Source organism: Oncorhynchus masou, chromosome 5, assembly GCF_036934945.1.
Source record: "Oncorhynchus masou masou isolate Uvic2021 chromosome 5, UVic_Omas_1.1, whole genome shotgun sequence".
NCBI lineage: Eukaryota > Metazoa > Chordata > Actinopteri > Salmoniformes > Salmonidae > Oncorhynchus > Oncorhynchus masou.
The window spans coordinates 85,515,634-85,536,147 of NC_088216.1; the positions used below are offsets into that span (position 1 = coordinate 85,515,634).

General features: G+C 44.9%; 1 protein-coding gene across 1 annotated transcript in view; it reads right to left on the reverse strand.

Annotated features, from left to right (window-relative positions):
• Nucleotides 1-17,582, reverse strand: part of LOC135540419 (acid-sensing ion channel 1-like) — a 399,782-nt gene extending 382,200 nt beyond the window's left edge. The window contains exon 1 of the mRNA XM_064967040.1: nt 17,215-17,582. Coding sequence (XP_064823112.1) covers nt 17,215-17,582 — 368 coding nt within the window. The remainder of the gene's footprint in view (nt 1-17,214) is intronic.
• Between the last annotated feature and the right edge of the window lie 2,932 nt (nt 17,583-20,514).

A 20,514-nucleotide genomic window follows, 5' to 3' on the forward strand; every position in this document is an offset into this window, starting at 1 on the left:
AGGTGCTGTTGAGGAGGTGCTGTTGAGATCAACTCTCCAGTAGGAGGTGCTGTTGATAGATCAACTCTCCAGTAGGAGGTGCTGTAGATAGATCAACTCTCCAGTAGGAGGTGCTGTAGACAGATCAACTCTCCAGTAGGAGGTGCTGTAGACAGATCAACTCTCCAGTAGGAGGTGCTGTAGATAGATCAACTCTCCAGTAGGAGGTGCTGTAGATAGATCAACTCTCCAGTAGGAGGTGCTGTAGATAGATCAACTCTCCAGTAGGAGGTGCTGTAGATAGATCAACTCTCCAGTAGGAGGGGCTGTAGACGGATCAACTCTCCAGTAGGAGGTGCTGTAGATAGATCAACTCTCCAGTAGGAGGTGCTGTAGACAGATCAACTCTCCAGTAGGAGGTGCTGTTGATAGATCAACTCTCCAGTAGGAGGTGCTGTAGACAGATCAACTCTCCAGTAGGAGGTGCTGTAGACAGATCAACTCTCCAGTAGGAGGTGCTGTTGATAGATCAACTCTCCAGTAGGAGGTGCTGTTGACTCAACTCTCCAGTAGGAGGTGCTGTAGACAGATCAACACTCTCAGTAGGAGGTGCTGTTGATAGATCAACTCTCCAGTAGGAGGTGCTGTTGACAGATCAACTCTCCAGTAGGAGGTGCTGTAGATAGATCAACTCTCCAGTAGGAGGTGCTGTAGATAGATCAACTCTCCAGTAGGAGGTGCTGTAGACAGATCAACTCTCCAGTAGGAGGTGCTGTAGACAGATCAACTCTCCAGTAGGAGGTGCTGTTGACAGATCAACTCTCCAGTAGGAGGTGCTGTAGACAGATCAACTCTCCAGTAGGAGGTGCTGTAGATAGATCAACTCTCCAGTAGGAGGTGCTGTAGACAGATCAACTCTCCAGTAGGAGGTGCTGTAGATAGATCAACTCTCCAGTAGGAGGTGCTGTAGACAGATCAACTCTCCAGTAGGAGGTGCTGTAGACACATCAACTCTCCAGTAGGAGGTGCTGTAGATAGATCAACTCTCCAGTAGGAGGTGCTGTAGACAGATCAACTCTCCAGTAGGAGGTGCTGTAGACAGATCCAACTCTCCAGTAGGAGGTGCTGTACTAGACCAACTCTCCAGTAGGAGGTGCTGTACATAGACCAACTCTCCAGTAGGAGGTGCTGTAGACAGATCAACTCTCCAGTAGGAGGTGCTGTAGATAGATCAACTCTCCAGTAGGAGGTGCTGTAGATAGATCAACTCTCCAGTAGGAGGTGCTGTTGACAGATCAACTCTCCAGTAGGAGGTGCTGTAGATAGATCAACTCTCCAGTAGGAGGTGCTGTAGACAGATCAACTCTCCAGTAGGAGGTGCTGTAGATCAACTCTCCAGTAGGAGGTGCAACTCTCCAGTAGGAGGTGCTGTTGATAGATCAACTCTCCAGTAGGAGGTGCTGTAGATAGATCAACTCTCCAGTAGGAGGTGCTGTAGACAGATCAACTCTCCAGTAGGAGAGTGCTGTAGTGCTGTTGATAGATCAACTCTCCAGTAGGAGGTGCTGTAGACAGATCAACTCTCCAGTAGGAGGTGCTGTAGACAGATCAACTCTCCAGTAGGAGGTGCTGTAGACAGATCAACTCTCCAGTAGGAGGTGCTGTAGACAGATCAACTCTCCAGTAGGAGGTGCTGTTGATAGATCAACTCTCCAGTAGGAGGTGCTGTAGATAGACCAACTCTCCAGTAGGAGGTGCTGTAGACAGATCAACTCTCCAGTAGGAGGTGCTGTTGATAGATCAACTCTCCAGTAGGAGGTGGTGTAGGTAGATCAACTCTCCAGTAGGAGGTGCTGTACATAGACCAACTCTCCAGTAGGAGGTGGTGTAGGTAGATCAACTCTCCAGTAGGAGGTGCTGTAGATAGATCAACTCTCCAGTAGGAGGTGCTGTAGATGGATCAACTCTCCAGTAGCAGGTGCTGTAGACAGATCAACTCTCCAGTAGGAGGTGCTGCCCAGCCTATTGTTTTTTCAAAATGGTGCATATAACATTGAAAGCCTGACGTTGTTTCAAAGGCACAAATTCAACATATATTAAATTGTCTCTGTTGAAAATTGGTTACCATGATGACATAATCCTCTGATTAAAATGTTACCCTGAAAACAACAGTTGATGTCTTAAAAAATCCAATGTGTTTTCCATGTACCGTAGATTCCACATCACAATACATTGAAAGATTACGTTGAAACAACGTTAATTTAACCAGTTTATGCCTAGTGGGGAGTTATCTTCCCAGCTTTATGCTGTATCCCAACCACAGATGGAATCCCCTCCCAAGAAGAATGGGATTTACCTCTCAGTTCAGCGTCCATCTTGTGATTTAACCTCCTTAGTCATGCCCTCCATCTTTACCCTCTTCTATGCCCCCCTACTATGGGTGGCATCACCCTGGTGAAAGTGATATTTTTTTAGATTAAGGATAGGTCTGAGTGATTTGGTTACACCAAGGTATGTTAATTAAGGTATGTTAATATTTTTGCATGATTTCTGGGGTATTACCACATTGTCACAGGATGTAACATAGTTGGTCACAGTGTCAGTCTGCTCATCCAGGTCAGTGCAGGAGCTAGTAAACATGTCCCAGCCAGTATTATCAAAGCTGTCCTGTAAACATGTCCCAGCCAGTATTATCAAAGCTGTCCTGTAAACTTGTCTCAGTCAGTATTATCAAAGCTGTCCTGTAAACATGTCCCAGCCAGTATTATCAAAGCTGTCCTGTAAACATGTCCCAGTCAGTATTATCAAAGCTGTCCTGTAGACATGTCCCAGTCAGTATTATCAAAGCTGTCCTGTAGACATGTCCCAGACAGTATTATCAAAGCTGTCCTGTAAACATGTCCCAGCCAGTATTATCAAAGCTGTCCTGTAAACATGTCCCAGTCAGTATTATCAAAGCTGTCCTGTAGACATGTCCCAGCCAGTATTATCAAAGCTGTCCTGTAAACATGTCCCAGTCAGTATTATCAAAGCTGTCCTGTAGACACTCAGTATTATCAAAGCTCCTCTGTCCCAGGCTGTCCAGTTCCCAGACAGTATTATCAAAGCTGTCCTGCCTCTCATCGGGACAGGTTTGTAGGTGGGAACATGTCCCAGGTAAACAGTGTTATGGTCAGCTGAGTCCTGTAGACACTCAGAGCTCCTCTGGGCTCAGCTCTGGGACAGGTGATGGATTTATGGTCATGAGCCCAGAGGATCTCTGCTTTACTGTCCCATAAAACAAATCCAACACTTTACCCTGTCTTCTAGGCAATGTTCACTCTCTTTTTTTTCGGCTACTGAGCAAATTTCAGTTCTGCTGAGCGCACACTAGAATGTTGTAGCAAACACAAATTTTGTGCAACTTCCGGCGTGGGTTTACTGTGAACACTGAGGCTGTACCCCTTTTAAATTTACAGACAGTGTGTGGTGATCAATGTACGTCTACATTCCATGAGACTTTTGAAAAATACAAACATGCAGAGCTTGACATGAACCTGTTTATCATCTTGTCCTTCAGACAAGGAGGTGTCTGAACAATTTGTTGCGTTGTTTGATGCCAGAAACCACTTTACAAAATAAACTGCATTTTATTCCCATATCATTATGGATAAGATGCCATTATTGGCTACTTTGGATAAAACACAACACTGATGTTTTCACCTGAATGGATAAGAGCTATGGATAAGATTCCCCCAATAAAAAAAACAGCATTACTATGTCATTTTAAATGGATAACAGCTATGGATAACAGCTATGGATAGCTATGGATAACAGCTATGGATAACAGCTATGGATAACAGCTATGCAGCTATGGATAAGAGCTATGGAGCTATGGATAACAGCTATGGATAACAGCTATGGATAACAGCTATGGATAACAGCTATGGATAAGAGCTATGGATAACAGCTATGGATAACAGCTATGGATAACAGCTATGGATAACAGCTATGGATAACAGCTATGGATTACAGCTATGGATAACAGCTATGGATAATGGATTACAGCTATGGATAACAGCTATGGATAACAGCTATGGATAACAGCTATGGATAACAGCTAGGTAAATGAGTAATACGTTTGGAGAAAGGTATTGTAAATACACATAGCAATTGTTAAAGATTTTTTTTAAATATTGTGATCCCTGGTGAAGAATATGAAACCAGCCATATGGAAGCAAACTGAAAATAATAGCAACGTGACACGTATTGGGGACCCTTTTCCACAGTGAAATAGGCTATAAATAGCTGTGCCGTTATTCCGAATATTTATTGTGTGCCCTAATAATTTGCGTGGAAGAAATTTGGACACCCGAGCTATAGGCTTTTGTAGGACCTGCCGAGGTGAAGAACGGCTTTTCTCCATTTTATTTTTCAAATGTTATATCATGTTAAATATTATCCACTATCGGATACCATCGTCAATAGTACCCACATACATTTATAATGGTCACTTTCATGTTAGTTTTCTTCCATTTCTTCCAGCTCTCATTTAGCATCATTCCATTCCGTTGACCTTTCTTTCCTCTGTCACGTCTGTGTAGTTGTTCTTGAGGGTCACTAGCATTACTGGATCAAATTAGGCTAATGTGGAGCAATGTGGAGCAAAAATGTAGTACATGAAGCCTATTGTAATCCTTATGGAACTCAGACCACACGTAGCAGGTTCAACCTGGAGCCTGACGCACGGTTCACCACGACCGGACCATTGTCAGACAGTGCCATGATTAGTGAGAATTAGGCTAGATTTATAGAACTATTGTTTAACCCCTATTGTACAATATCTTCCATCTTCCAATACTTCATGGATTGAACTTGAATATAACAACTTTCAGTATGACTCAATATATTTTTAATTTTATTCTCCAAACCTGTTTTTTTTATGATACATACATACTTTCCTGACATGTGCCTAAATAATCGACAAGATCAGAGTATTTTTAAATCTACCAGTTGGTGGTGAATCCAAGACAAAAATACATACAGCTGAAGTCGGAAGTTTACATACACTTAGGTTGGAGTCATTAAAACTAGTTTTTCAACCACTCCACAAATTTCTTGTTAACAAACTATAGTTTTGGCAAGTCGGTTAGCACATCCACTCTGTGCAGGACACAAGTAATTTTTCCAACAATAGTTTACAGACAGATTATTTCACTTATAATCTGGGTAGAGGGCAGTATTTTGAATTGTGGATGAATGAGATGCCCAATGTAAATTTTTACTCCGGGCCAGAAGCTATGATATGCATATGCACGGTAGTATTGGATAGAAAACACTCTAAAGGTGCCAAGACTGTTACAATAATGTCTGTGAGAACTGATATGGCAGGTGAAAACCTGAGGAAAATCCATCCAGGAAATGGGATATTTTTGATGTGGGTACTTTTCTATTGAATGCCTATACCGTATGTATTTAGATAGGACCCAAATTGTAGATCCTATGGCTTCCACTAGATGTCAACAGTTTTTAGACATTGTATCAGGCTTGTATTCTGAAAAACAAGGAAGAATGAGACCATTTTGTAAGTGGCATGAATGAAGCAGAACTCCTTTTGCTCTTTTTCCTTTCTATTGAAGACGCTATTGTCCGGTTGAAATATCATCAATTATTTAGACAATATAAAACCTGAGGATTAATTATAAACATCGCTTGACATGTTTCGATGAACTTTGCCGGTACTATTAGGATGTATTCGACTGCATGTCGTGACCGCCTTTCAGCCAGTGGATTACTGAACAAAACGTGCCAACAAAAACTGAGTTTTTGGGACATAAAGAGGGACTTTATCGAAACAAAACAAACGTTTATTTTGTAACATGGACTCTTGTGAGTGCAAACATATGAAGATCATCAAAGGTAAGTGATTAATTTTATCGCTGTTTGTGACTTTTGTAATTCCTTTACTTGGTTGTAAAATGTTTGTATGCTTTTGTAAGCGGGGCCCTGCTTTCGCCGTAAAGCCTTTTTGAAATCTGAGACAGCGGCTGGATTAACAAGAAGTTCATCTTTCATCTTTCAGCCGATGTATAACACTTCTATTTTTATGAATGCTTAATTTGACTATTACTTATATATACTTTTCTGTATTTTGAATTTGGCGCTCTGTAATTTCACCGGATGTTGGCTGGCATCCAACCTGCCCATAAGAAGATAATACACTGAATCACAATTCCAGTGGGTCAGAAGTTTACATACACTTAGTTGACTGTGCCTTTAAACAGCTTGGAAAATTCCAGAAAATGATGTCATGGCTTTAGAAGCTTCTGATAGGTTTATTGACATAATCTGAGTCAATTGGAGGTGTACCTGTGGATGTATTTCAAGGTCTACCTCCAAACTCAGTGCCTCTTTGCTTGACATCATGGGAAAATCAAAAGAATAAGCCAAGACCTCAGAAAAAGAAATTGGGAGCAATTTCCAAACGGCTGAAGTTACCATGTTCATCTGTACAAACAATAGTACGCAAGTATAAACACCATGTGACCACGCAGCCATGATACCGCTCAGGAAGGAGATGCGTTCTGTCTCCTAGAGATGAACGTACTTTTGACAAAGTCAATTAATGTTTGTGTCAATCCCGCCCACATCTGGCAGCACACAAGTAATTATCAATTCGAAGTGAAGCTGCACGTGACCCAATCGTAATGCCTGTGGTAAATTGAGTTGACTTTGTTTATCATGGGGCTAGTTATGGACCATCTGTAAATTACACAATGTACAGGAGATAATATGTTAAAATTCCAAAGCTCAAATTTCAATGACTTCAAACCAACCAGAAATTGTAGAAATTCAAATACTGATATTGAATGGGGAAACTAAAAGGTGTGCAATATGAAAATTGTCTCATTTACATGTGTAATTTATTGACGGTCCCTAACTAGCCCCGGAGATGGGCTACCCAAAGTTAATTAAACCAACTTTGCCACATTTGCACACTAGCTGAAGACAATTGGCTAAATACACACAGCCCCAAACCAACTAACGTTTGAATTCAACCCTTTTTTAATGAACCAAAACTAAAATGAGGCAAAATCAAGAAGTGTTGTCGCCCTTTAAATACCACAAAAAAAGTACAGATCAATCCCAGAACAATAGCAAAGGACCTTGAAGATGCTGGAGGAAACAGGTACAAAAGTATCTATATCCACAGTAAAACGAGCCCTATATCGACATAACCTGAAAGGCCACTCAGCAAGGAAGAAGCCACAGCTCCAAAACCTCCATAAAAAAGCCAGACTACGGTTTGAAACTGCACATGGGGACAAATGTTTTGGAGAAATGTCCTCTGGTCTGATGAAACAAAAATAGAACTGTTTGGCCATAATGACCATCGTTCTGTTTGGCGCAAAAAGGAGGATGCTTGCAAGCCAAAGAACACCAACCCAACCGTGAAGCACAGGGGTGGCAGTATCATGTTGTGGGGGTGCTTTGCTGCAGGAGGGACTGGTGCACCTCAAAAAAGAGATGGCATCACGAGAGAGGGAAATTATGTGGATATATTGAAGCAACCTCTCAAGACATCAGTCAGGAAGTTAACACTTGGTTACAAATGGGTCTTCCAAATGGACAATGACCCCAAGCATACTTCTAAAGTTGTGGCAAAATGGCTTAAGTACAACAAAGTCAAGGTATTGGAGTGGCTCTGACATCAATCCTATAGAAAATGTGTGGGCAGAACTGAAAAAGTGAGTGTGAGCAAGGAGGCCTACAAACCTGACTCAGTTACACCAGCTCTGTCAGGAGGAATGGGCCAAAGTTCACCCAACTTATTGTGGGAAGCTTGTGGAAGGCTACCCGAAACATTTGACGCAAGTTAAACAATTTAAAGGCAATGCTACCTAATACTAATTAAGTGTATGTAAACTTCTGACCCACTGGGAATGTGATGAAAGAAATACAAGCTGAAATAAATAATTCTCTCTACTATTATTCTGACATGTCACGAATATTACCAACGTTGGCTCTCCTTCTGGTTCGGGTGGCGGTCGTCGTCACCGGTCTACTAGCTGCCACCGATCCTTTGTTCTGTGTTCGTTTGGTTTTGTCTAATTGGTTTCACCTGTTCCTTGTTTGGTTGTTAAGGTTATTTAAATTTGTTTAGCCCGCTTCTGTTTGTGCGGGCCTGTTCATCTGTATGTGTTAGAGTGGTTAGTGTTCTCGTCAGGTTTCTCGCTGTCCTTATATTTCACGATAGGGTACATTTTTGTTTTGTAGTTATACCAGGTTTGGGTATACTATTTTTTTTGTTCCTGTGATTATTTTGGACATTAAAGCGTGTTTTTTCCGGCATCCTTTGCTCTCTGCGCCTGACTCCACACCTATTCACTCATTGAGCGTTACATGACATTTCACATTCTTAAAATAAAGTAGTGATCTTAACTGACCTAAATCAGGAATTTTTACGAGGATTAAATGTCAGGAATTGTGAAAAACTGAGTATAAATGCATTTGGCTAAGGTGTATGTAAACTTCCAACTGCAACTGTAGCTCTACTGCTGTACATATCATTGTCAGTATATATTGTTGGTGTGTAAACACAGATTGGATTTAAGTGTTATTTGGGTTGTTAATTGAATTCATTCTGACATTTGTGATTTCCTGTTTTTCCATGATTAATTGTGTACTTGTTTGACATTTCCTCTGCACTGTCGGGAGCTTGTAGCATTTAGCTGCAACCACTATAACATCTGCTAAACTACGTATGTGACCAACTTTAATTTGATTTTTACTTGATGAACTCTCTCTCTCAAACGTGCACACACACACACACACACAAACACACACCCAATGCCCTCACAAGTAACAGAGGAACATTATGTGTCTACAGCATCCAAGTTCAAAACTCTCTCTCAGTACAGGAGAAAACAGTCCAGGGGTACAGGAGAAAACAGTCTCTCTCAGTACAGGAGAAAACAGTCCAGGGGGGTCTCTCTCAGTACAGGAGAAAACAGTCTCTCAGTACAGGAGAAAACAGTCCAGGGGGGTCTCTCCATTCAGGAGAAAACAGTCCAGGGGGTCTCTCTCAGTACAGGAGAAAACAGTCCAGGGGGTCTCTCTCAGTACAGGAGAAAACAGTCCAGGGGGGGTCTCTCTCAATACAGGAGAAAACAGTCCAGGGGGGTCTCTCTCAGTACAGGAGAAAACAGTCCAGGGGGTCTCTCTCAGTACAGGAGAAAACAGTCCAGGGGGTCTCTCTCAGTACAGGAGAAAACAGTCCAGGGGGGGGTCTCTCAGTCTCTCTCTCAGTACAGGAGAAAACAGTCCAGGGGGGTCTCTCTCAGTACAGGAGAAAACAGTCCAGGGGTCTCTCTCAGTACAGGAAAAAACAGTCCAGGGGGTCTCTCAGTACAGGAGAAAACAGTCCAGGGGGTCTCTCTCATTACAGGAGAAAACAGTCCAGGGGGTCTCTCTCAGTACAGGAGAAAACAGTCCAGGGGGGTCTCTCTCAGTACAGGAGAAAACAGTCCAGGGGGGTCTCTCTCCATTCAGGAGAAAACAGTCCTCTCAGGGGGTCTCTCTCTCAGTACAGGAGAAAACAGTCCAGGGGGTGTCTCTCAGTACAGGAAAAACAGTCCAGGGGGGTCTCTCTCAGTCAGGAGAAAACAGTCAGGGGGTCTCTCTCAGTACAGGAGAAAACAGTCCAGGGGGTCTCTCTCAGTACAGGAGAAAACAGTCCAGGGGGTCTCTCAGTACAGGAGAAAACAGTCCAGGGGGTCTCTCTCAGTACAGGAGAAAACAGTCCAGGGGTCTCTCTCAGTACAGGAGAAAACAGTCCAGGGGGGAAAACAGTCTCTCTCAGTACAGGAGAAAACAGTCCAGGGGGTCTCTCTCAGTACAGGAGAAAACAGTCCAGGGGGGAGAAAACAGTCTCTCTCAGTAGGAGAAAACAGTCCAGGGGGGAAAACAGTCCAGGGGGGTCTCTCAGTCAGGAGAAAACAGTCTCAGTACAGGAGAAAACAGTCCAGGGGGGTCTCTCTCAGTACAGGAGAAAACAGTTGAGTAAAGGAAAAACACAGGGGGGGATCACTCTCTGAACAGGACAAAACAGTCCAGGGGGTTTTAGGGAGAAAACAGTCATTGTATTACAGGAGAAAACAGTTTCTTATTGTCATTGTCCAGAAGGATCCAGGGGGTCTCTCTCAGACAGGACAGTAATTATACAACTGGAACTTGGAGAAAACATCCCAAATGCCCTGGGCCCTGGTCTAAAGCAGTCCAGTACTCTATACAGGGAATAGGGCTCTGGTCTAACAGTCCAGGGGGTAATGTACTATATAGGAGAAAACAGTCCTTGTCTCAGTACAGGAGAAAACAGTCCAGGGGGTCTCTCTCAGTACTATATAGTGCTCTGGTCTAAAGTAGTGTACTATATTCAGGGCTCTGGTCTAAAGGAGAAAACAGTCCAGGGGGTCTCTCTCAGTACTATATTCAGGGAAAACAGTCCAGGTCTAACAGGAGAAAACAGTCCAGGGGGTCTCTCTCAGTACGGATAAACAGTAGGGCCCTTGTACTAAAAACAGTAGTGTACTATATAGTGCTCTGGTCAGGAGATAAAGTAGTGTACTATAGTCCAGGGCTCTGGTCTAAAAACAGTAGTGTACTATAAACAGTGCTCTGGTCTAAAAACAGTAGGGGGTCTCTCTCACTACAGGAGAAAACAGTCCACTATACAGGAGAAAACAGTCCAGGGCTCTGGTCAGGAAAAACAGTAGTGTACTATATAGTGCTCTCTGAGTCAGGAAAAACAGTTGTGGTCTCTATAGTACAGGGCTCTGGTCTAAAGGAAAAACAGTAGTGTACTATATAGGAGAAAACAGTGCTCTGGTACAGGAGATAAAGTAGTGTACTATAGTACAGGGCAGTCTGGGGGGGAGAAAACAGTCCAGGGGGTCTAAAGAAAACAGTGTACTATATAGGGCTCTGGTCTAAAGGAGAAAACAGTCCAGTCCTCTCTCAGTACAGGAGAAAACAGTCCATGTCTCTCTCAGTACAGGGAATAGGTTGCCATTTGGGACACAGTCACTGTGGTTTCAGTACAAGATAACAGTCCAGGGGGTCTAGTACAGGAGAAAACGTTGAGTAAAGGAAGCACAGGGGGGTCTCTCAACAACACAGTGCATTTTAGGTGTCACTAATTACACTGGATAAAGACTGGTTTATCTACACAGCTTACCAGACACTGGTTAATTGCTTTCTGAATGTATGCCCTTTCTCTCTCTACTCTCTATCCATGTCTCTGAGTCTCTATCTCTGGTCCTCCTCTGTCTGATTGTCTCCCTTCTCTGGTCTCTATATAGTGCCTCAAGCTAATTTAGAGTGCCTCTGGTCTAAAGCTAATTTAGAGGCTATATAGTGCTCTGAGCTAATTTAGAGGCCCTGGTCTAAAGAGCTAATTTAGAGACCCACTGAGCTAATTTATAAAGAGGTTTATCGAGCTAATTTAATTGCTTTCTGAGGCCCTTTCTCTCTCAGCTCTATCCATTTCTGAGGCCTCCCTTCTCTCTCTGCCTCAAGCTAATTTAGAAGCCTCGAGCTAATTTAGAGGCACTGAGCTAATTTAGAGGCCCGAGCTAATTTAGAGGCCTCGAGCTAATTTAGAGGCCCGAGCTAATTTAGAGGCCTCGAGCTAATTTAGAGGACCCGAGCTAATTTAGAGGCCCGAGCTAATTTAGAGGCCTCGAGCTAATTTAGAGGCCTCGAGCTAATTTAGAGGCCCCAAGCTAATTTAGAGGCCTCAAGCTAATTTAGAGGCCCCGAGCTAATTTAGAGGCCCTGAGCTAATTTAGAGGCCTCAAGTTAATTTAGAGGCCCCAAGCTAATTTAGAGGCCCCAGCTAATTTAGAGGCCTCAAGCTAATTTAGAGGCCCCAAGCTAATTTAGAGGCCCCGAGCTAATTTAGAGGCCACCACTGTTGCTCTGCTTTACCTGTTTAACTTCATATTTCATGACTTGGTTTTCATATTTGTGCAATAACAACACCTGTTTAATGAGCACGTAATGGACAGACTGCCGAGACCCGGGGGTCGGCTCTGTAATGCTGATGGACCAAGTAACGTTGTGCACAATGGAGTTAGACTACGGCCTCCTTGCCATCCCAGTTTATCGTACTATTGCAGGAGAAGAGTTTTCAGAATCCTAGATGTGTCCGTCCTTCCTTAGGCCTCGCTGGAAGGATTGTGTCAGCTGAGAATATTCCTGCAAATACCTTCGAGTGATTAAATACAATACATTCAAAAAACGTCCCCAAGGTTAGTGGTAAATGTTCACATCGAGGTCACAGAGAGAAACAGAGAGAGATGTGGTGTTCTTAAGGGGCCTTAGGCGAAAGAGCTGTGCGGATCGATACGCTAAAACTACACATCAAGTAATGTGCAGCAAAGGCCTTTGGTAGCTGTTTAATAACGGCATTGTGTGTGTGTGCGTGTGTGTGTGTGTGTGTGTGTGTGTGTGTGTGTGTGTGTGTGTGTGTGTGTGTGTGTGTGTGTGTGTGTGTGTGTGTGTGTCGTGTCTGTGTTTGTCTGTGTGTGTCTGTGTCTGTGTGTGTGCGCGCGTGCGCATGCGTGTGCGTGTGTGTGTGTCTGTGTGTGTCCGTGTGTGTGTGTGTCGTGCGTGTGTGTGCGTGCGTGTGTGCGTGTGTGCGAATATGCATTGTGTGTAGAGAGAGAGAGTGGATATATAGGCAGAAAGCCCAGGCCGCACAATCTGTCCAAAACCTCTTGTTCAGTACATCCCATAGCATCTCATCCAGTTCTCCAACTGTGTATCTTTTAGTCTTTAGTCTGTAAGGTATTTTATGTGTTATGTGTCGGACCCCAGGAAGACTAGCTGTCGCCATTGGATTCTAATAAAAAATCATTCAAAAAATGTTTTATATTATTTCTCGAAAGTAACAACTAACAACATAGACACTTGAGGTACATCCAAATGCTTCAATCAATACGTAATGGGATATGTTAAACCTGAATGTCTTGGTTCAAAGATGGTGGTGTGTCCTAATAACTCCGATAGTGTAACATTACCGATATACCCTGAATACAGCCAGCGATGGCGATCAGTAAATGACGAGTCTCTGTAAATCAGCTTTTTTTTGTTTTAATCTTGACTGCCATCGTCTATTGTTTATCAAGGGAAAGGAAAGATAGAAAGATGGAGATAGAAGATGTGAAAGGTGTAAAAATCTAAAGTGCGTTGTGGGGGTGGCAGGTAGTGGGGGTGGCAGGTAGTGGGGGTGGCAGGTAGTGGGGGTGGCAGGTAGTGGGGGTGGCAGGCAGGTAGTGGGGGAGGCAGGTTGTGGGGGTGGCAGGTAGTTGGGGTGGCAGGTAGTGGGGGTGGCAGGTAGTGGGGGTGACAGGTAGTGGGGGAGGCAGGTAGGTAGTGGGGGTGGCAGGTAGTGGGGGTGACAGGTAGTGGGGGTGGCGGTGTGGGGGTGGCAGGTAGTGGGGGTGGCAGGTAGTGGGGGTGGCAGGTAGTGGGGGAGTGGGGGTGGCAGGTAGTGGGGGAGGGGGGTGGCAGGTAGTGGGGGAGGCAGGTAGTGGGGAGTGTGGGGGTGGCAGGTAGTGGGGGTGGTAGGTAGTGAGGACGGCAGGTAGTGGGGGAGGCAGGTAGTGGGGGTGGCAGGTAGTGGGGACGGCAGGTAGTGGGGGAGGCAGGTAGTGGGGGTGGCAGATAGTGGGGGTGGCAGGTAGTGGGGGTGGCAGGTAGTGGGGGTGGCAGGTCGTGGGGGTGGCAGGTCGTGGGGGTGACAGGTAGTGGGGGTGGCAGGTAGTGGGGGAGGCAGGTAGCCTCGTGGTTAGAGTGTTGGGTCAGTAACCAAAAGGTTGCAAAATCAAATCCCCCGAGCTGACAAGGCTAAAAATCTGTCGTACTGCCCCTGAACAAGACAGTTAACCCACTGTTCCTAGGTCGTCATTGACAAAAATAATTTGTTCTTAACTGACTTGCCTGGTTAAATAAAGGTAAAATAAGTTAGTTAGTTAAATTAGTTAAAATAAAGGTAAATAATAATAAAATAAATACCAGATTAAATTCTAAGAACAGATATATATATACACACACAGTGGGGAGAACAAGTATTTGATACACTGCCGATTTTGCAGGTTTTCCTACTTACAAAGCATGTAGAGGTCTGTAATTGTTTATCATAGGTACACTTCAACTGTGAGAGACGGAATCTAAAACAAAAATCCAAAAAATCACATTGTATGATTTTTAAGTAATTAATTAAGTATTTGATCACCTACCAACCAGTAAGAATTCCGGCTCTCACAGACCTGTTAGTTTTTCTTTAAGAAGCCCTCCTGTTCTCCACTCATTACCTGTATTAACTGCACCTGTTTGAACTCGTTACCTGTATAAAAGACACCTGTCCCCACACTCAATCAAACAGACTCCAACCTCTCCACAATGGCCAAGACCAGAGAGCTGTGTAAGGACATCAGGGCTAAAATGGTAGACCTGCACAAGGCTGGGATGGGCTACAGGACAATAGGCAAGCAGCTTGGTGAGAAGGTAACAACTGTTGGCGCAATTATTAGAAAATGAAAGAAGTTCAAGATGACGGTCAATCACCCTTGGTCTGGGGCTCCATGCAAGATCTCACATTGTGGGGCATCAATGATCATGAGGAAGGTGAGGGATCAGCCCAGAACTACACGGCAGGACCTGGTCAATGACCTGAAGAGAGCTGGGACCACAGTCTCAAAGAAAACCATTAGTAACACACTACGCCGTCATGGATTAAAATCCTGCAGCACACGCAAGGTCCCCCTGCTCAAGCCAGTGCATGTCCAGGCCTGTCTGAAGTTTGCCAATGACCATCTGGATGATCCAGAGAAGGAATGGGAGAAGGTCATGTGGTCTGATGAGACAAAAATAGAGCTTTTTGGTCTAAACTCCACTCGCCGTGTTTGGAGGAAGAAGAAGGATGAGTACAACCCCAAGAACACCATCCCAACCGTGAAGCATGGAGGTGGAAACATCATTCTTTGGGGATGCTTTTCTGCAAAGGGGACAGGACAACTGCACCGTATTGAGGGGAGGATGGATGGGGCCATGTATCGCGAGATCTTGGCCAACAACCTCCTTCCCTCAGTAAGAGCATTGAAGATGGGTCGTGGCTGGGTCTTCCAGCATGACAACGACCCAAAACACACAGCCGGCCGGCTGAGACAGAGCCTGGACTCGAACCAAGATATCTAGTGACACAGCTAGTAAATGCGCCGCTCGGGAGGCCCTTACTTACATTTTCAGTTTAGCAATTTATCAGATGCTCTTATCCAGAGCGACTTACAGCTGCAATGAGGGCAAATTGACCGATTTTTCACACACTCTTAACCGCTAGGCTACCTTCTTATTCATTATATCCTAGAGAGTTACTATAACCAAACACGTTCTACCCTGCAGTAAGTGTGAAAGAGCTGTATCAGGTTTAGAAACGCATCATCATGCTTTAAAAGGTTTTGCATGTGTCCACCATGTTGTTTGTGTACAGAAGCAGGATACTGCCAGGTAAGTTAAGTTGAACATTGAACAGCTAACTGGTTAAGCGCTAACTGGTTGAGTTGAACAGCTAATTGGTTAAGCGCTAACTGGTTGAGTTGAACAGCTAACTGGTTAAGCGCTAACTGGTTGAGTTGAACAGCTAACTGGTTAAGCGCTAACTGGTTGAGTTGAACAGCTAATTGTTTAAGCGCTAACTGGTTGAGTTGAACAGCTAACTGGTTAAGTGCTAGCTGGTTGAATTGAACAGCTAACTGGTTAAGCAGAACAGTTAAAAGAACAGCTAACATTTTATTTAACTAGGCAAGTCAGCTAAGAACAAATTCTTACTTACAATGACAGCCTACCCCGGCCAAACCCTAACCTGGACAACGCTGGGCCAATTGTGCGCCGCCCTATGGGACTCCCAATCACAGCCAGTTGTAAAACAGCCAGGAATCGAACCAGGGTCTGTAGTGATGCCTCGAGCACTTAGATGCAGTGCCTTAGACCGATACTCGGGAGCCCAAAAACATGTTATGTTGAACAGCTATCTGGGTACGTTAAACAGCTAATTGGTTGAGCGCTAACTGGTGAAGTTGAACAGCTAACTGGTTATGTTGAACAGCTAACAGAACAGCCAACATGTTAAGTTAAATGGCTAACTAGTTGAGCGCTAACTGGTTAAGTTGAACAGCTAACGGGATAAGTTGAACAGCTAATGGGATAAGTTGAACGGCTAACGGGATAAGTTGAACGGCTAACGGGATAAGTTGAACGGTTAACGGGATAAGTTGAACGGCTAACGGGATAAGTTGAACGGCTAACGGGATAAGTTGAACGGCTAACGGGATAAGTTGAACGGCTAACGCGATAAGTTGAACGGCTAACGCGATAAGTTGAACGGCTAACGCGATAAGTTGAACGGCTAACGCGATAAGTTGAACGGCTAACGCGATAAGTTGAACGGCTAACGAGATAGGTTGAACGGCTAACGGGATAGGTTGAACGGCTAACGGGATAGGTTGAACGGCTATATAGGTTGAGCGGCTAACGGGATAAGTTGAACGGCTAACGGGATAAGTTGAACGGCTAACGCGATAAGTTGAACGGCTAACGGGATAGGTTGAACGGCTAACGGGATAAGTTGAACGGCTAACTGGTATTGTTGTGTCTCCACTGTGTTATAGTCTACTCACTTTCAGATAACTGAACACAAACTTCTATTGAAGGGATATTGTTTGTTTTATCTTGTTAGTATCCTTTTGTGTTCTCATGCAATTCAGAGTGTCTTGAGGTCTAGCATGCGCAACAGTACATGAATTCAATGAATATGATGCACCAGGCTTTCATGTTAAGCCATGACATGTCACATTATAAAAAGGACCATAATTAAGAGCAGATGGTAGACTACAGCTGCACACACTCAGGTGGATTAATATGTCTGCTAGTTTATAATGAAAAGTTACTGGGAGAATATATTTACGGAGTAGATTAGAAACTCATACCGTTGACAACTGGGATCTTTTCACACTTAGATATATCTAACAGGTGATTTCAGGTAGACTCATATGGACATATAGAATACACACTAGACAAACACACACACTAGACAAATAACATTATGACATCACAAACATACACAGACAGACAACATTATGACATCACAAACACACACACTAGAAAAAACAACATTATGACATCACAAACACACACCTTCCATTGAGCAACGCGAGGAGCTCCCCGGCATGGTACAGATCGTTGCGTGTCACCCGGCCGAAGCGAAACGTGTTGAGGTTGCAGAAGGTGACTGCGGGGAAGATCATCAACGGTGTTGCTATCTCATCCAATTTAGTGACATGGGGGTACTGTAAGTAGAACTGGACCCGGTCCACACACACCAGGACCAGGAACCCGAGAGAACCCAGGAAGAACAAGATCCACAGGCACCGCTTGATGCAGATCCGTTCATAAGTGAACATGTGCGAGATGCCATGGAGAGTCGACCTGCTGGCGAAAACTTCAATTGCCGGAGGTCGCTTGAAAGAGTCCACCATCTCTTCCGACTCCGCTTTGAGATCCATGACGAGGCGGTACGGTTTCAGTGTGAAGGATTGGGAAATGGAGGGGTATAGTAGCCTAGACCAGGGGATGTTACTAACACTAGGAAGGAAGGTAGTGACTGTGAGTCTGAGTTCGCGCCGTGCTACGCATGGGTTTCTATGTTCTTCCTCGTCCAGGCAGTATGAAATGTTGCGTCACTGTGCTCCCCAACAAAATAACACCGTCTACCATCTAGGCTACCAATACATTCGTCACAACGAAGTCGTCTATTTTGCGCTCAATTTCCCTTCAAAACGGTCCATGTGATAACGCAAACATACAGTATGTCCAAAAGAGTCCCAATTTACGCGCATGAATAGATTTCAATACCGATTGGTCTCTTTCTCTCTTCCAGGCTTGCAAAAACAACTCCCAGCCAAAACACAGCAAGGACTGAATGAAGTTAAGATGGTTCAGGAGCAGTTCAATGATATGGTTAAATCATATTCAAATGTAATACAACCAACGCTGTTTTTTTTGAGATGCTGTAAATTGTCTGCCCATAAAACACGCGTCGTTCCTTCCCATCCGCTCTAGTAAATCCCACCTGGAGACTGTCTTGTCCCGGACCGGAGAGAAAACAGTGAGCAGCGTGTCGGTCAGGCAACTACAGCGCCTTGCATCCCTCCTCTCCTGTCTCTAGAACAGTACTAAACACAACAATGCAGTCATCATAAACTCCCCGTTTGAGTAGGATAAGATGAAACACGATTTAAGAGACCATCATGCTTAATAATCAGGAAAATAATGTAAGTCCAAAACCAAAACATTTGGGGTAAAAGGCAGAGGGAATCTCTGAGGATGTCGATATAAACAGTTTTCCTTCCCTGATCAATGAATTTGATGCCCGAATCGGAGAAGAGCGGGGATTGGAAGGCACGTGTTTTAAATAGGGTGACAAAGTCGGTTGGAAAATACCTACAGCTCCGAACCCCGCTATTCTCCGACTGAATCTCGGATATTGTGTTCTTTTAAACCACTGCTTCTTGCATCGAATTCACTAGAGTATTTTTGTATTTTTTGTAAGTAACACTCATCAGTGGTAGAAAACATGGGGTGGTGGCGCTGAGGCGGTAGGGAAGAGAGAGAGAGAGAGAGAGAGAGAGAGCGTGGTTGTGTATTCACCCCGGTCTATGGTCTGAACAGTGTCAGAGAGAGGCTGATTCTAATAGTGCTGACATGAGCTAAATGAGGTGTCTGGCTGCAGACCTACACAAGGCAGAAAAGAAGCCTTCCTTACCCACCCACAAACAACTAAGGGAATGGGACCCAAACAATATATCTCCTTCTGAGTCCTGATCAATACTTCTGATTAGAATGGAATGTAGACGAACATTCAAATAACCCATCTATGGAAAGATGAGGCAGAAACAGTCAGTTAGTTAGTTGGGGTTGGCAGGCATATACTGTACAGCCTATAGTCAATTAATTTAATTATTATTTATTCAATCTTTATTTCAACAAGGAACACAGACTGAGACCAAGGTCTCTTTTACAGCTGGGCCCTGCTTGTACATGTTTACACAGCGTTTAGGTACAATGATTAAGAAACTACACAAGACAAGCACAACCAGTATGAGTATGTCCATCTCCTCTCCCTCCTGTCCATCTCCTCTCCCTCCTGTCCACCTCCTCTCCCTCCTGTCCATCTCCTCTCCCTCCTGTCCACCTCCTCTCCCTCCTGTCCATCTCCCCTTTCACCTGTCCATCTCCTCTCCCTCCTGTCTATCTCCTCTCCCTCCTGTCCATCTCCTCTCCCTCCTGTCCATCTCCTCTCCCTCCTGTCCATCTCCCCTTTCACCTGTCCATCTCCCCTCCCTCCTGTCCATCTCCTCTCCCTCCTGTCCATCTCCTCTCCCTCCTGTCCATCTCCCCTGTCACCTGTCCATCTCCCCTTTCACCTGTCCATCTCCCCTTTCACCTGTCCATCTCCCCTTCACCTGTCCATCTCCCCTTTCACCTGTCCATCTCCCCTTTCACCTGTCCATCTCCCCTTTCACCTGTCCATCTCCCCTTTCACCTGTCCATCTCCCCTTCACCTGTCCATCTCCCTTTTCACCTGTCCATCTCCTCTCCCTCCTGTCCATCTCCCCTTTCACCTGTCCATCTCCCTTTTCACCTGTCCATCTCCTCTCCCTCCTGTCCATCTCCCCTTTCACCTGTCCATCTCCCTTTTCACCTGTCCATCTCCTCTCCCTCCTGTCCATCTCCTCTCCCTCCTGTCCATCTCCCCTTTCACCTGTCCATCACCCCTTTCACCTGTCCATCTCCCCTTTCACCTGTCCATCTCCCCTTTCACCTGTCCATCTCCCCTTTCACCTGTCCATCTCCCCTTTCACCTGTCCATCTCCCCTTTCACCTGTCCATCTCCTCTCCCTCCTGTCCATCTCCCCTTTCACCTGTCCATCTCCCCTTTCACCTGTCCATCTCCCCTTTCACCTGTCCATCTCCCCTTTCACCTGTCCATCTCCCCTTTCACCTGTCCATCTCGCCTTTCACCTGTCCATCTCCTCTCCCTCCTGTCCATCTCCTCTCCCTCCTGTCCATCTCCCCTTTCACCTGTCCATCTCCCTTTTCACCTGTCCATCTCCTCTCCATCCTGTCCATCTCCTCTCCCTCCTGTCCCTCTCCCTCCTGTCCATCTCCCCTTTCACCTGTCCATCTCCTCTCTCACCTGTCCATCTCCCCTCTCACCTGTCCATCTCCCCTTTTTCCTGTCCATCTCCTCTCCCTCCTGTCCATCTCCTCTCCCACCTGTCCATCTCCTCTCCCACCTGTCCATCTCCCCTTTCACCTGTCCATCTCCTCTCCCTCCTGTCCATCTCCCCTTTCACCTGTCCATCTCGCCTTTCACCTGTCCATCTCCTCTCCCTCCTGTCCATCTCCCCTTTCACCTGTCCATCTCCCCTTTCA